The sequence below is a fragment of the Vigna unguiculata genome, chromosome 5 (assembly GCF_037176805.1).
Source record: "Vigna unguiculata cultivar grain cowpea cultivar isolate G323 ecotype 2 chromosome 5, ASM3717680v1, whole genome shotgun sequence".
Classification (NCBI taxonomy): Eukaryota; Viridiplantae; Streptophyta; class Magnoliopsida; order Fabales; family Fabaceae; genus Vigna; species Vigna unguiculata.
The window spans coordinates 45,087,962-45,102,839 of record NC_140796.1 but is presented as its reverse complement, the minus strand read 5'-3'; the positions used below and the strand labels follow the sequence as shown (position 1 = coordinate 45,102,839).

General features: G+C 29.8%; 1 protein-coding gene across 1 annotated transcript; it reads right to left on the bottom strand.

Moving 5' to 3' along the window:
• Positions 1-339: 339 nt before the first annotated feature.
• On the bottom strand, positions 340-2,080 carry LOC114185763 (NAC domain-containing protein 72). Its single transcript, XM_028073668.2, has 3 exons — positions 1,765-2,080; positions 1,386-1,654; positions 340-1,228 (listed from the first exon to the last, which is right to left on the bottom strand). Exons 1-3 carry the CDS (start codon positions 1,943-1,945, stop codon positions 656-658), a joined length of 1,023 nt encoding a protein of 340 aa, XP_027929469.1. The 5' UTR covers positions 1,946-2,080; the 3' UTR covers positions 340-655.
• Positions 2,081-14,878: the final 12,798 nt, after the last annotated feature.

Below are 14,878 nucleotides of genomic sequence, written 5' to 3'. Positions count from 1 at the left end.
TCTCACGTCCCTCTCTATTATGTTCCGTCAATTACTTTTCCTCTACAAAATCCATTTTCTATATTCTCTGCTAAAAATCGTCAAAAATACAGATAAGAAGAAAAAAATAAATAGAAAACGCCCACTTGAGTTTAAATTTCATTTTTCACGCACACAAAAATTCAATATATACGAACCTTATCTCTTTCTTTCTTTCTCCTAATGGCAATGCGCCTACCTTCCCAAACTACGATCACACTGTATCAACGGTGACTCATTTTACACGTGCATAAATTACGTATACCGTATTAAAAAATTGGAAGCAGCATAAACAAACATGTGGACATGGGAAGATCGAAATTAACGAAACCTAACACTGGAACAATTTGAAGTTGATTTTTAAGTACAAAATGTGATTCATGTGGGTGAGTAAGCTTTGTGTGGCCGAAAACTACGTCCTAATAAATTAAATGGTTCCATTCCATCATTACTTTATCTCGTGGATCGATTCATTCAACGTCTGTACCTCCATCTTTAGCCGAAAATGAAGACCAAAATTTTCACCTTTTCTAAAAAGGAACCTAAAACCCAACGAGTTAGCCCAAACAATCCCCACCTATTTACACAAAATAAACATTATTTCTTTTTTTTGTTTTTTTTCATAACCCGCTAAACTTCATTGCCTGAACCCGAACCCCACCGGCTGAACCGGGAACTTGAACCCATAAGTGTCCACAGTGTTCTGATACCCCTGCGTAAAATCGTTCTGATGAAACCACGCGTTATTGTTTTGGCTTCTCACGCCGCTTTGCACCTCTTCCTCCACCTTTTGCGGAAGTGCAGAGTCCACGTGGCATAAGGTGGGGACATAAAGGTCATTGCACCCGCCGTAGTTCACCATCCCCTGCGTATGCTCCTGCACCACTTGATTATTCCCCGAAACGAAATCACCCACCGAATTCAGAACCGCAGGGTTGGCCCAATCCACCAACCCACCCGCACCCAGGTTCTGATGCACGCTCATCTTCTCCTCGTGCTGTGGCTGCACCGTGCTGACACGTGGCATCGCGAAACACCGTTCGTCGATCGTCGGCAGCGATTCCAGAACGTCGTCCAGGTGGGACGACGACGACGACGACGAACCGTTGCTGTATTGAGTGTGTTCCCTGCTCGAAACGATGCCGTTCTGCACCGCCTTCTGTGCACTCGAGTTCTTCTTGTATATACGACACAGAACCCAATCATCCAGCTGCACCATCAATTAAACGCTCCGATTAATTAATGGTGTGACAATTACCATTAAGACAACTTATTGCTTCATAAATCATCTACGGTTTCTCAATCTAAGGCAGACTTTATTTAATTAACCAAAAAGGAAAGTAAACTTAGTTATTTAATATATGTACCTTGGTTCCGGTGGTCTTTCGGGTAGAGTCAAGGAGGCGATACTCGTGCATGATCCAATTGGTTTTGGTGCCTTTGGGAGCTTTGCCAACGTAAAAAACCAGAGCTTTTTTTATGCCAACTTTTCTACCTTCGGTGGTGATGATCTTGTCGGTTCCGGTGGCTTTCCAGTACCCCGACCCGGCTACTCTGTTGGGTCGAGACCCGTTTGGGTACTTCCTGTCTCGAGGGCTGAAAAAGTACCACTCTTTTTCCCCGAAAATCGCCTTGCCTGAGAAATTAACATCTCGTGTCAATTCAATATATATGTAGAACAACAAAGTAATTAACATTTAGAAGAGAAAAAGCAAAAATTAAAAAGAAAAGAGAAATTGTATTTACTTGGAAGAACCCATGGGTCGAACTTGTACAAATCAATTTCAGCAATGATTGGGAGAGAGAAATGGTGGCCGGCGACTTTGCGGCAGAGATACTGAACGAGAAGCTCCTCGTCGGTGGGGTAGAACCGAAAACCAGGGGGTAGACTCAACTGGGCAAGAGGGTCTTTCTCTGGAACTCCCATTTTCGAAAGCAATTCAATCGTCTGAAGAGAACACAACAAGCAAACAAACAGAAGCGGTGATGATGATGAAGTAGCAGAGGAAGATGATTTGTTTTCTCTTTCCTTTTTTCTTCTTTTTTTTTTCTCAGAAACCGGTGGGCATTGGTCGATATTTATAGCGTCACATGGGGTAAGATAAGTACGGTTATCTTTGTCTTACTGTTGGAGAGCGGGACCCACTTTGAGTTACTCGCCTGTTGGACTTCACCACGTGTTTGGAACAAAAAGGCATCCAGACAGTCGACCTTATCGGTTCCGATACGGTCGTGGTCGTTCGGTAGGTGCATTGCATGTAGCCGTAAAACTCAAAGTTAAAAAAAGAAAAAAAAAAGAAAAAAAAACTAAATAAAAGTACCTACTTTTCATTCAAGTTAAAAGTAAAAGACAGAAAAATCCACACGGGATTGCGCCATTCCCGTGAAAGTTAAAAACCTAAATCTGATTCATACCGCAAATGCAAGAGAATTTCTTCAATCAAGGAATTAAATTGAAAGAATTAAATTAAAAAAAATAAAAAAAGCTATCATGAATCAGATTTGATTGAGTGACACGTGTAAGTGTTCCGTGTTGATGTTCTAGAAGAGGAGTTGTGTGTTGTAGGCAGTATCCACTACGGTTTATGTGAGATGAGAGCAGTGTTTTAAAACAAAAGAGTGCGAAGTCATTTTTCACGCGCGAGTTTAAACCACGTCGACAAGGGATAAAGGAGAGGGTGCGGGAAGGGTGTACACGTGCGGGCACGTGTCCATGTGAGAGATAGATTGAGAGAGTTAGGCTGGACTTTTGTTACAACCGGTAACATAGAAAACGATAGCTCAAAGCAGCACAAAAAGTTTGTGCGGTGGTTGCTTCCACCTCTCGACACGTGTCCACCTCTTCTTTTCTTCCCTTTTCCCCTTTTTAATCTACCAATAATTTTTATTATTAATATTACGAATACGTGTTTTTTTTCAATGATGAAACCCCGTTACAGGTATGAACATATAATATTTATGTTGTTCAGGGTCATTTTCGTAGAAAAGATAGGGTGGTGACGTGGCGGTGAAGGTCAAAATATTGTAAATTGTGGTCTTATGTAATGTAGTCGCGATTGTTCCTCCTTGATTGGTGACGTATTAGAGTTTTGTGAACGTGTGTTGAAGATAGGGAAGGGAACAAATTGTGATGGGGCATGTTTTGGAGGTGTTGTGTGTTAGTTTAGTGAAGATGATGTACAAATGTGTAAGAAAAGGTAAGTGCGAGAACAAAAAGATAATGTGACGTGGAGAGATTTACGAAGCATTATATAGTATTGAAAGACACGATGGAGAAATTAATTGTGTGGTTGACAAATGATGCGAAAATGTTGAAGATTAGAGAGGGATATGCAGTGTGGTCAATAGAGTGTTACTTTGAAGGTGTGCCACGTTTGGATTCAAGTACAAGAGGTGGCTTTAGTTCAATGGTTAAACCAACCACAAACTTCAAATGGGAACGAACGTTCGTTCAACCCACCTAACTAGGTTTTTGCTTTTACAAATAATCTATTTCCATCTAGCACCTACTATATACTACACATATATTAAGCGATTAATTCATGTGATTTTCTCTTAATTGCTTCAAAGTCTTCAAATTCAAACTTTGCTTCTCTGGCTTACTTTGTATATTTTTGCAAATTAACCATCTTTTTTTTTTCTTTCCATGGCACCCTTTCTTACATGCTTCCTTTTTTATGTTACTTGACTAGTATATATATATATTATATGGAAGGAAAATTCGTACGGCCTATAATATTGACGACTTCATTCAATTTCTACTTTTTACCAAAGCTTGGTCAATTGTTCAATCGCATTTTCACTTTTTCTAGCACAAATTAAGGTTCTTTCTCTTAACAACTAGTAGTTTTTATTGTGAAGTATTTATTTTGCGTTGTGATGTATTTTATGTAGTTTCAAAAGATAGATTACATGGGAGACTATAGTAAATTTTGTATAGCGATAATATGAACAAAAAAAAAGTCTTTGTTTTTATTTTATTTTTCCGTTTAGGCACGACTTGAATCCATTTTGAATTGTAAAATGGGGTGATCATGTCAAACTTTACGTTTGTTAAATAAAATCACATGCATAAATGAGTTATTGGGCAAAGTCCAGAAAAGAGAAGAGGAAAACACGAGTGGTAGCTGTACTACTTCATTATTGTCAAATTTGTCTCGTTGACCAAATAAAATGTCATGACTTTTCTCCTTCGTCAAGTGCAATATTCATAGTTATACAGCGATGAGTTAATGTACCTTTTTCTAAACAAGGAACATAATCCATAATATACTAAAAAGCTGTAACAAGTTAAGGAAACTTTCCAAAGTTTAATAATGTTATGCCCGAATCAGAAGTTTTGAACTCGAGAAGCAGCTACTTCATTCTGCACACGAGATTGTAGTTTCACTTGTGTATTTCTTTTCATGATTAAATATATTTTTACTTCTATATTTGATCCAAAAATACATTTATGTTTCAAATTTTGATATAACTTAGACTTTAAATTTTAAAAATAAATAAATATAGTTATTTTACTTCATGAAATTTTTTTATGTATTTCTTTTTCGTTAAATTTGTCTATACCATTTCAGATTTTAACTTAAATTGTCGGTCTAAAATATCGGTTAACAAAAAAAATATATGTATTTATTTTTAGTGTTTAAGAACCTAAGTATATTAAAATTTATGATACGAACAAGTTCTAATTTTACATACTAAATTTGGAGACCGAAAACTATATTGAAGATTGTTTATGAGTAGTTTGATTAAATGTGTTTTATCTTGCCCTTTAGCCAAATTAGAAGTGAAGTCTTCAAAAAGGAGTAATTGGCTCTTGTACATAAAAAAAATTGGATCTTGCGTGGTTGAGTCATTTTCCTTGATTTAAATGCCAAATTACATGAGTGATTTTGACTAGTTATTAATGGATCTTTATTATTCTTATGGACTAAACCTCAACACTATAATACAAGAAAAACCATAATTAATAATATTACTTATACCAATTCTACAGCAATTTATGGTAAAACACTTAAATATAAAAGAAAAACCATAATAATTTACCATTTCTACAACAATTTATTAAAAGTTTAAATATTTTAAACAGTACCTAAAGATTACACATAAATTTTATATTTAAGTGGTTGAAGTTATATTAAAAGTTATTCGACAATTTATATGTAAGAGTTCAATCATTATAAATTATATCAAAAGTTGTTCACCGTTTTGTCTCAAAGGTTTCATTTCTTTAGGTATCATTAAAAAATGTATTACGAATTTAATCATTTCAAATTATACTAAAAATTATACAGAATTTTTTATTAAAAGCTTAATTGTTCTACAGTTATACTAAAAGTTGTACAATTATTTATATTAATAGTTTGATATTTATAAGTTACATAAAAAGTTTTACGATTATTTATATTGATAGTTTAATCAATCTAAGGTGTACGACAGTTTATATTAATAGGGTTTTAACGTTTTAAAATGTACAATAATTTTATTAAGAGATTAATACCTTTAATTGTACTAAAACTTTTATAACAATTCATATAGAGAGGTTATATAATCATTTGTAGTTTGTACTAAATATTATATATCGATCTATAGAATGTTTTAAATGTTAGTGGTTGTATTAAGTGTTGTACATTGTTTTATATGAAGAGTTTAATTATTTTTGGCTCGTGCTAAATGTTGTATAGGAATCTATACAAAGATTTTTAAAATTTTTAGTTGTAGAAAATAACAAATATCATTATATATAAAAAGTTTAATTCTTAGTTCATATTACAAGTTATACATCGATCTACATTTAAAGCTTTTTAATTTGTAATAAAAGTACTCGTATTTACATAAAGTATATTAAAATTATACATCTACGCTAAAGTTATTTTAATTAGGAGTATACATCTAGCAAAAATAGAAAGCCAAGACTACTAGGATCATATTTTGACCCTATAGGGAAAATATGGGAAACTTTGACTATTATTCATTTGTTGGTTGTACTTTTAAAAGGAATTATGCACAATGTAATTGTTTTATACATTTTTCTTTTATTCAATATTTTATGCATTTCATAAAATAGTTTGAGGGATAATGTTTTCCAATCGTTCCACTTTTCAAAGGTTCCATTCAAATACAAAAATAACACGTGCAAGATGTTTTTCCTTTTCTTTGTTATGCGTGGTGAGATCAAACATCTCCAAAATGTTAGGAAACAAAACCAGACTCGGGACGAAGAACTTCAGTTCATATAAAATGCTGATTTAGATTATTTATACACCAAAAGGAGCGAGACTATTTCTTATTAAAAGATGAAACTATAGCAGCAAACTTCTTAGAATACTCCAAAAGTCAAAACATCAATAAAAGAAGAAGAAGATGATTTTAATAACATTCCGGGGCATTGCCGATCAAAATGAAATATCTTGGTACAAATGAGAAGGAAAGCACATTAAAAAAGTATATATGTGAACTCTAAACTTAAATTAGTTTATAAGATGAAATTTGTATTCACTGTAATTTTGTATTATTTTTAGTCGATGTGAGATTTTTAAGACAAATCTTTTACGACAATACATGTATATTTCAAATTTGAAATTAAACATTAATGAGTGGTCTGATAGCATTCGAATAATGAGTATAAATCCAACATGTTAGGAATTCAAGTGTGAGTCTAAGTTCTACATTGACTAGAAATGAGAAAGTAGAGCACTATATAAGGATAAAGACCCATAAATCCATTATCTTAAGGTTTTTGATTGCGAGTGGTGTCAATGTCTTATGTTGTTGGACTCAGTTTTCATTGGTGTTGTATCTTCCTAATGAAACATCCTCTATAAACTTAACAAAACAAAAATAAATATTGATATGGTAGATTACTCTAATAGTATTTTAAGAAATGAACTTCAAATTTAATCTGACCTTAATTTATAAGATAAAATTTACATATATCTATATATTATAAATTTATCTTATCTTTACTCGATACGAAATCTTTGACAAAAATAAGAAAAGTTGTGTGAACGCGGATACAAGAAGTTTGAGAGTTGTAAGGGTTGTAGATGTAAAGGGTTGCATGAGCATGACACACATGGGTATGGGTTGTGTTGTGTAGGTGCCGAAGTGGATAAAGATGTGAGTTTGGTGGCTGGCCAAACCAGAGGAGTTTGAAGCATGTGTTTTTTTGACTCAGCCTAACCTCAACTAAAACTCATAATCTATTTCCTTTTTCACTTCCGATTTTTTTCAAGTGGAAACCAAAAGCCACCACACAAACTACAATCTGCTTTAATCAATGGGCCAAACACTCAACAAATACACATTTACATTTTCTTCATCTTAATATCTGCAATTCTAAAAAACTAGATTACTCAATTAGTTATGACTAAATATATAATCTTAAAATACTATTTCGATGTACCTTCATTCTACAATGTTAGGTGAGCTTAAGTAAATGTTTATATGCTTTCTAAATGAGATTCGTTCATTTTTTTTAAAGAGTGCATTAACTAAATATAAATATCGTAAATCTTCAAATGCATTGATTAATTATTTCTTTAAGGTGATTTTACGTTAGCGTACTCATAATGGGATTTTATGTTAGTGTATTTGTAATGAAGAATCTTTGAACATAAATCTTGAGATGCCAACATAATATACTCAAAATTTATATATTTTATTATTGTCACTAATACAACAAATATATATATATATATATATATATATATATATATATATATATATTAATATAATTATAATTTTAAAAAATTGCATATATCTAATACATAGATTGTTTTTTTTCTCTCAAATTATTTGAATTCATAAATAATTAAATCAAAACTAAAATTTAAAATTATTTCTTTTTTAATGTAAATAATCATATTGTGTGTATGAAATTATCTCGTGTTTCATTTTGAAATCTTATTTTGATAATTTTTTATAGAAAAAATATTTCAGCCTAAGTAAAATGTATTTTCTATTATTGTCAAAGATTGACATAATTCAAATATGATCGATGAATTCTTCAACTTTAAATGACTAAGAGAACCTTTAAAATTTCATTAAATGACTAAGAGAACCTGTAAAATGTATTTTATATTTTTTCTTTAATTTTTCTTACTACATTGTATTAGTTTTCAAATTTTTTAATTAGTTTTATTTTTTAAATTTGTTTATATATACATATAAATTATTATTAAAGTCATATTTAATCAAATAAAATATTATTTTAACTTTTAATTGATTAGTTAATGTTTTTAATTAGATAAGTTAAAATAATTATTAAATTTACATATTAAATTATTCAATTATAACTAATAATTCAAACTTAATTTGTAGGTGTTAATGATTTAAATTACAATACTATTATATATTTATACATTTAAAATATATAATCTAAAAAATTAATCTTTTTAATTATTTTTATTTTATTTTATTTTTTTAAAACGGGTCAACGGGTCAGGACGAGCTGGCCCATACTTTGACCCGTCAAGTTGACGGGCTGGACGAGACGGGCCAGAACGGGTTGACGGGTTGAAATCTTCAATCCAGCCCGTTCCTTTTAGCACGGGCTGACGGGCTGGCCCGTTGGACCCAACCCGTTTTGCCACCCCTAATCATAACTAAGGTTCGCCACTGCGTATTCGTATGTATAAGTAGGAGTGTATCAATAAGAGGAATATTTTATGGTAAGAGGTAAAGGCTTTTCAATAAAGACTATTCTATAAAAATATATATTTTAATTGAAATATTTACTTAAGATGTATATTGTAAAAATATTTTAAAGATTTAGAAAACAAAATTTTTTATCTTATGTTTAGATTTGCAATAAAAGACTTTCATAATTTTTAAGATATTTAAATGAATATAATTTGAATTAATCACTTTTTAAATTATTTCATTTGTCTAATATTTTTTTAGATAAGAACAATTTAAATTTATTTATTAATTTTGATTAGCGTTAACATTACAAGAAAAATAATTAAATAACAACTAATTTAGAGAAAAAAATAATTAGTTATTATATTTATTAAATATCTCATTACATATCTATTAAAAAGTATTGATTTATAAAATAATTTCTATTATTAATAAAAATTTATCATTGATTTGAGAATCAAAGTTTATATTTGTATCTGATGTTAGTTATTAAAGTTTTAGCTCTTAAAAATTTATTAACTAATGTTAGAGATTAATTTAGACTCTGATTCACAAATCAATTATAAATTTTATTAATAATAAAAATTATTTTAAATACCAATCATTTTTAGTTTATAAAATAATTTGTAATAGTCAATATAATGACTTATTATTTTTCTGGTTCTAAATTAGTTGTTATTTAATGTTTTTTTTAATAAAAGTAGTTAATAAATTATGTATTAAAAATAAAATAAAAGATAAATTTCACATTATGTCTTCTAAATATAATTGCATAAATTTCACATTAAGTATAAATCAAACTTAAGTATAAATCAATGATGTGATTATTGTATATATTTTAAAGGATAAATTTGAGCAAAAGGTTTACACCTTAGTTTTAGGTAAATAGTATTGCAATTTCTAAAATTATTTAAATGCATTGAATTTGAATTAGTCATATCTTATATTGTATTATTTTTCTAGTGTTATGTTTTAATAAGACAATTTAAATTTATTTATTAGTTTTTAATAGTGTAAATAAATTCTTAGACTATGTCAAAAATAGAATAAAATAGCCATTGTCTAAATTAAGTACAAATCACACATGTGATTGTATATACTTTGTGAAAACATTAGATGCATATGACGTTCAATTTAGTTATATGGTGATGTAATATTCATCATGATTATATAGTAACTATAACTTTCATCTTTCATTTTGTATGTTGTACAAACTATTAGAGAGTGATTTTCAAGTAATGAGCTTCTTTCTTGATTCTTTCTTGAAGGGCACGTTTTAAGAGAGAAGATCTTACAAGTTTCCATGTCCTAAGTCACAATATTCAAATTCTCTTATATTAAAACCTATCAAAACGCCTACAAAAAATTAAGAAATTACACTAGACAGATAAACAACATGATTTACATGATAAAGAATGTAAGAAAGATTAATCACATTAAATGAAACATTAATTCCTTTGTCCAAAAATTAAATGCATATGACGTTCAATTCGGTCATTGACGTAACATTCATATCGGTCATATGGTGACTCTAACTTTCATCTTGTCTGTTGTAGAAACTATTAGAGAGTGATTTTCAAGTAATGAGCTTCTTTCTTTATTCTTTCTTAAAGGACACGTTTTAAGAGAGAAGATCATACAAGTTTCCATGTCCTAAGTCACAATATTCAAATTCTCTTACATTAAAACCTATCAAAACGCCTAAAAAAATAAGAAATTGCACTAGAGAGATAAACAACATGATTTACATCATAAAGAATGTAAGAAAGATGAATCACATTAAGTGAAACATTGATTGCTTTGTCTAAAAATTAAATGCATATGGCGTTCAATTCGGTCATATGATGACGTAACATTCATATCGGTCATATGGTGACTCTAATTTTCATCTTGTCTTTTGTAGAAACTATTATAGAGTGATTTTCAATTAATTAGCTTCTTTCTTGGTTCTTTCTTGAAGGGTGCATCCCAAGAGAGAAGATCTTACAAGTTTCCACATCCTAAGTCACAATATTCAAATTCTCTTACACTAAAACCTATTAAAATGACTACAAAAAATGAAGAAATTGCACTAGAGAGGTAAACAACATGATTTACATTACAAAGTAACGTAAGAAAGATGAATCACATTAAATGAAACATTGATTGCTTTGTGAAAAAAAATTAAATGCATATGACGTTCAATTCGGTCATATGATGACGTAGCATTCATCTTAGTCATATGGTGACTCTAACTTTCATCTTGTGTGTTGTAGAAACTATTGGAGAGTGATCTTCAATTAATGAGCTTCTTGAAGGGCACACCTTAAGAGAGAAGATCTTACAAGTTTCCACGTCTTAAGTTATAATATTCAATTTCTCTTACATTAAAACCTATCAAAATGCCTACAAAAAAATGAAGAAATTTCACTAGTGATAAACAATATGATTTACATTGCATAGAATGTAAGAAAATTGAATCACATTAAATGAAACATTGATTGCGTTGTGGAAAAATTAAATGTATATGACGATCAATTTGGTCATACGATGACATAACATTCATCTCAATCATAACGACTCTAACTTTCATCTGGTCTGTTGTGGAAACTATTAGAGAATGATTTTCAATTTATGAGTTTCATTCTTTAACCTTTCTTTGAGATATAGAAATCTAAGCATAAAAGTAAGTTTCAAACTCTCTAAAACATTGTTTTATTATTGAAAAGTCATGAGTGACTACTATGTTAGAAAAAATTAATTTTGTAAGAACGTGAAAATTTGTTAAAAAATATTTATACAGTAAGACTTGAACAAGTTGGTTAAAGAATATTCATATGGATACTTTGAAAAATCTAATAAAAGGAATCTATTGTAAACTAAATGGCCTCAAATAATGCTCGTGTTGGCAAACCTTGTCCAGTTGATTAAAAACCATATGGATCAATATAAAATTATTTGTATAATATTTTATATTATCTTTGTTTTAATTTTGTCAACTTAGAATTGTGATTGAGTGTTTGTGAAAGTTTTTATATTGTTTTCATCCTTTAGCTTTCTAACTAGAATTTGAGTATAATTGTTTCAATAAAATACCAAATTATAAAAAAAAAAATTGTATGTTTTTATTTTTATTTTTCGAATATCCACTAAAGAAAAATTCAAATAATTTTGTTGTGCATTTCCTTTATTCTTTTGTTAAAATAATAGGATAATAATCAAATTATTCGTATTTGTATATGTAACAACCTAAAAAAACAAAGAACTACTATCTCTTAGAGTTCATATAATATAGGTACTAAGCAAACCTAGTCGGATAGATGCAAGGACATACATAAATAGATGTATAATGTGTAGTTACATTCCATAGTGTCAAGTTTTTCAAAATGGAGAAATTCTTTACATAACTTAGTGCCAAAAATAAAAAGTAGTATTACAAAATACACAATGTTTATATACAACATCAATGACTTCCATATGAACCATTGCTCCTAAGGTCTAGTCTCACTCTTGCCCGGATCTGCTCATGCAATTAAAACAATCCTTGGAAAAGAGAAACACAAACAAAAGCACCAAAAGAGAAAAAAGTAAGCTAATGATAATTTCAAACATACATATTTCAAAATTTCTAGAATAATATAATCCTTATTAAATTGCAACCAAAATGAGCATTTTTCTGTAGAATAATACAGTTAATATTCATGATATAACAATTCTAAATTCAATATCTGGATTTATACATTGACTTAGACACTAGAAGTTTTGCACCTGTCATGAAATCATGAAACAAAGTACCAACATCATCCATACCTAACGACATAGTATCTATCCCTCCATGACAAAGTATGTTAACTTATGAACTCACCAAAAAAGGAGTCTCACCCCATATCCCGCCTTAAGAACGTCCTTCAACTCTCACCACCTAGACTACAATACTTTATGTGAGTTTGTAAGCCTAGTAGAGTTTGTGATGACTTATCATCAACATGTATCCCTAGTTAATGCATAACACTAAATTAATAAAAGTAGTATTCCTCCTTAGGGACACCATTGTCACAAAGTACACATCTCTTTACACCAACATTTCAATCCATATATTGCTTTACAACATCATAGAAACTACATTCATAAATAACCTTCCTCAATGAATCACAAACAACATCATAAGATTTCCCGAGTTATCATTAGAACTAAAACAATACATATTGCCCAACAATACCCTAAGAACGCCAAGCAAGTCTTAGGTAGAGAGCTCCTGGAAAGAAAAGATCAAACTCGTGCTTAACGTTTTGAAGTTTTCACCTAGAGGTGAATTGTTGTGCCCAACAGTAAAGCTAATGCTCAACACCTCAAGCCTTGAAGCTTTGTGGAATTTAAATTTAATAATACCCAACAATACTTGAGCGGTGCCTAACACTAACTGTCCCTGGAGTCCTTGTGAAGTAAGCGCTTAACGGCCTAAGTGTGGCACCCAATCCTTTGGACCACTAAAACTTATTGTCAAGTGATCGTCCAACAATCCCAAAGTGGCGTCTAGCGCTATGACTACTAAAATTCACTGACTTGGCCATTTTAAAGTGGCGCCCATCAATAAGGATTGACTATTTTGCTTGTGAAATTAACTTAAACAAACCCCATTTTTCCTCTTGCTAACCAAATTTGGTACCAAACTAGTGTAGAAAATATTATCAGCCAATTTCTTAAACATACTTGTCAATTCTCACTCATTCTCAAACATATCATAAATGCAATGCACAACAAGAATTATTACATAGAACTTCACACATTCAACACACAAATGCACTCAAGTCAAACCAAAGTTCATATTCCCAAGTCAAGAATTTCAACATAGATTATCACACACTTAAATTAAGAAATCAATTCAAAGAAGATAATTCCAACATGCAAAAATTAGGATTAACTTCTCTTACTTTAATTAAACTACTCTTTCTCAAACAATTGATCCTGAAAGCTCTATCTAACACATGATGTTCTAGACAATAAAGACTCCAATTAGAAACCTAAACATATCATCATGATCATAGAGCAACAAATATTCACTTAGAGCATCTTAGAATCACATGCATAATCATATAAACCTACATGCAAATCAAAGAATAAAACAACCTAAAAAGGAGTAAAAAGTGAAGTTACTTTGTTCTTCCTTTTGATGAAAAAGATGTGTAGAGTTCTTCACTATGAACACTTTTACCGTCTTTGATCTTTAAAAAGATAAATATTGGAGTAAAAAAATCTATAAAGAGAATAAGGAGAAAGTTTAGAAATAAGGTTTATTGAGTGGTGGTTTTATAAAATGAACTTCATTTAAAAGAAAATCTATTTATAGTTCAAAATATTATAATGTTGTCTTTTAAAAATCACTACTGCTCTTAGATAGTTTTCTAGGTTTTCAGAGTCTATATTTTAAAAATTATATATTAAGTCAAGCATGTGAATTATATTAGATTTTCTTTTATATTCATATAAAACTTTTTCTATACATAAGTTATGTTATATAAATTTTAATATAACGAAATTTCAATTTTTGTATATAAAGTTTGGTTTTACTTAAAAACTCTTTTTTTAATGTATGTTTATTTAAAAAAAACTATTAAACATGAAAGATAAGCCTTTTTTTTAAATACAATTATTATTATTATTATTATTATTATTATTATTATTATTATTATGTAACACTATAATTTTTATTTAGTTATATGAAATGTATAATTATTTCTAATTTATTAACTCGTTTAATGGTCTTGTATAAAACAAACCATATAAGTAAACTTTTAAACTAGGTAAGGTTTAACCAGATTTTAAAAATTGACCGATAACAAATAAACTGTTCAAACTTAATTATAATCATAAATAAAGTCAAATTCAAACCTATCTGCGAAAGTTTAAGCTAATTATACTTATTTAAACTCTTGATTTTAATATGAAACTTTACAGTTTTCTTTACAAGGAATATAACGTGCAGCCTAATAGTTGTTAAAGAGGTACATCTCGTATCCTTCTTTATTTCATACTATATTTGTTATTCGGAAAAAATAATTAAGGCTATATTAATTGGCGGAGAGAATATCAACCATGCATTCTGAACAGTCTTATTATAAACTGTTAAATATACAGATTGTCTAAAATTAAGATAGTAACTTATAAGAAGGAATAATTTATTCTTCCCAAAGATATCATATTATTCTAATGCTTAAAAAAGATTTTAAACTACTTTATT

Excerpts from the sequence above, each read along its gene's own strand:
- LOC114185763 (XM_028073668.2), bottom strand. The coding sequence starts at position 1,945 with ATGGGAGTTCCAGAGAAAGACCCTCTTGCCCAGTTGAGTCTACCCCCT. Across the intron at positions 1,655-1,764 it reads CGACCCATGGGTTCTTCCAA|GCAAGGCGATTTTCGGGGAA; the intron begins GTAAATACAATT and ends TTAATTTCTCAG. Across the intron at positions 1,229-1,385 it reads GAAAGACCACCGGAACCAAG|CTGGATGATTGGGTTCTGTG; the intron begins GTACATATATTA and ends TTGATGGTGCAG.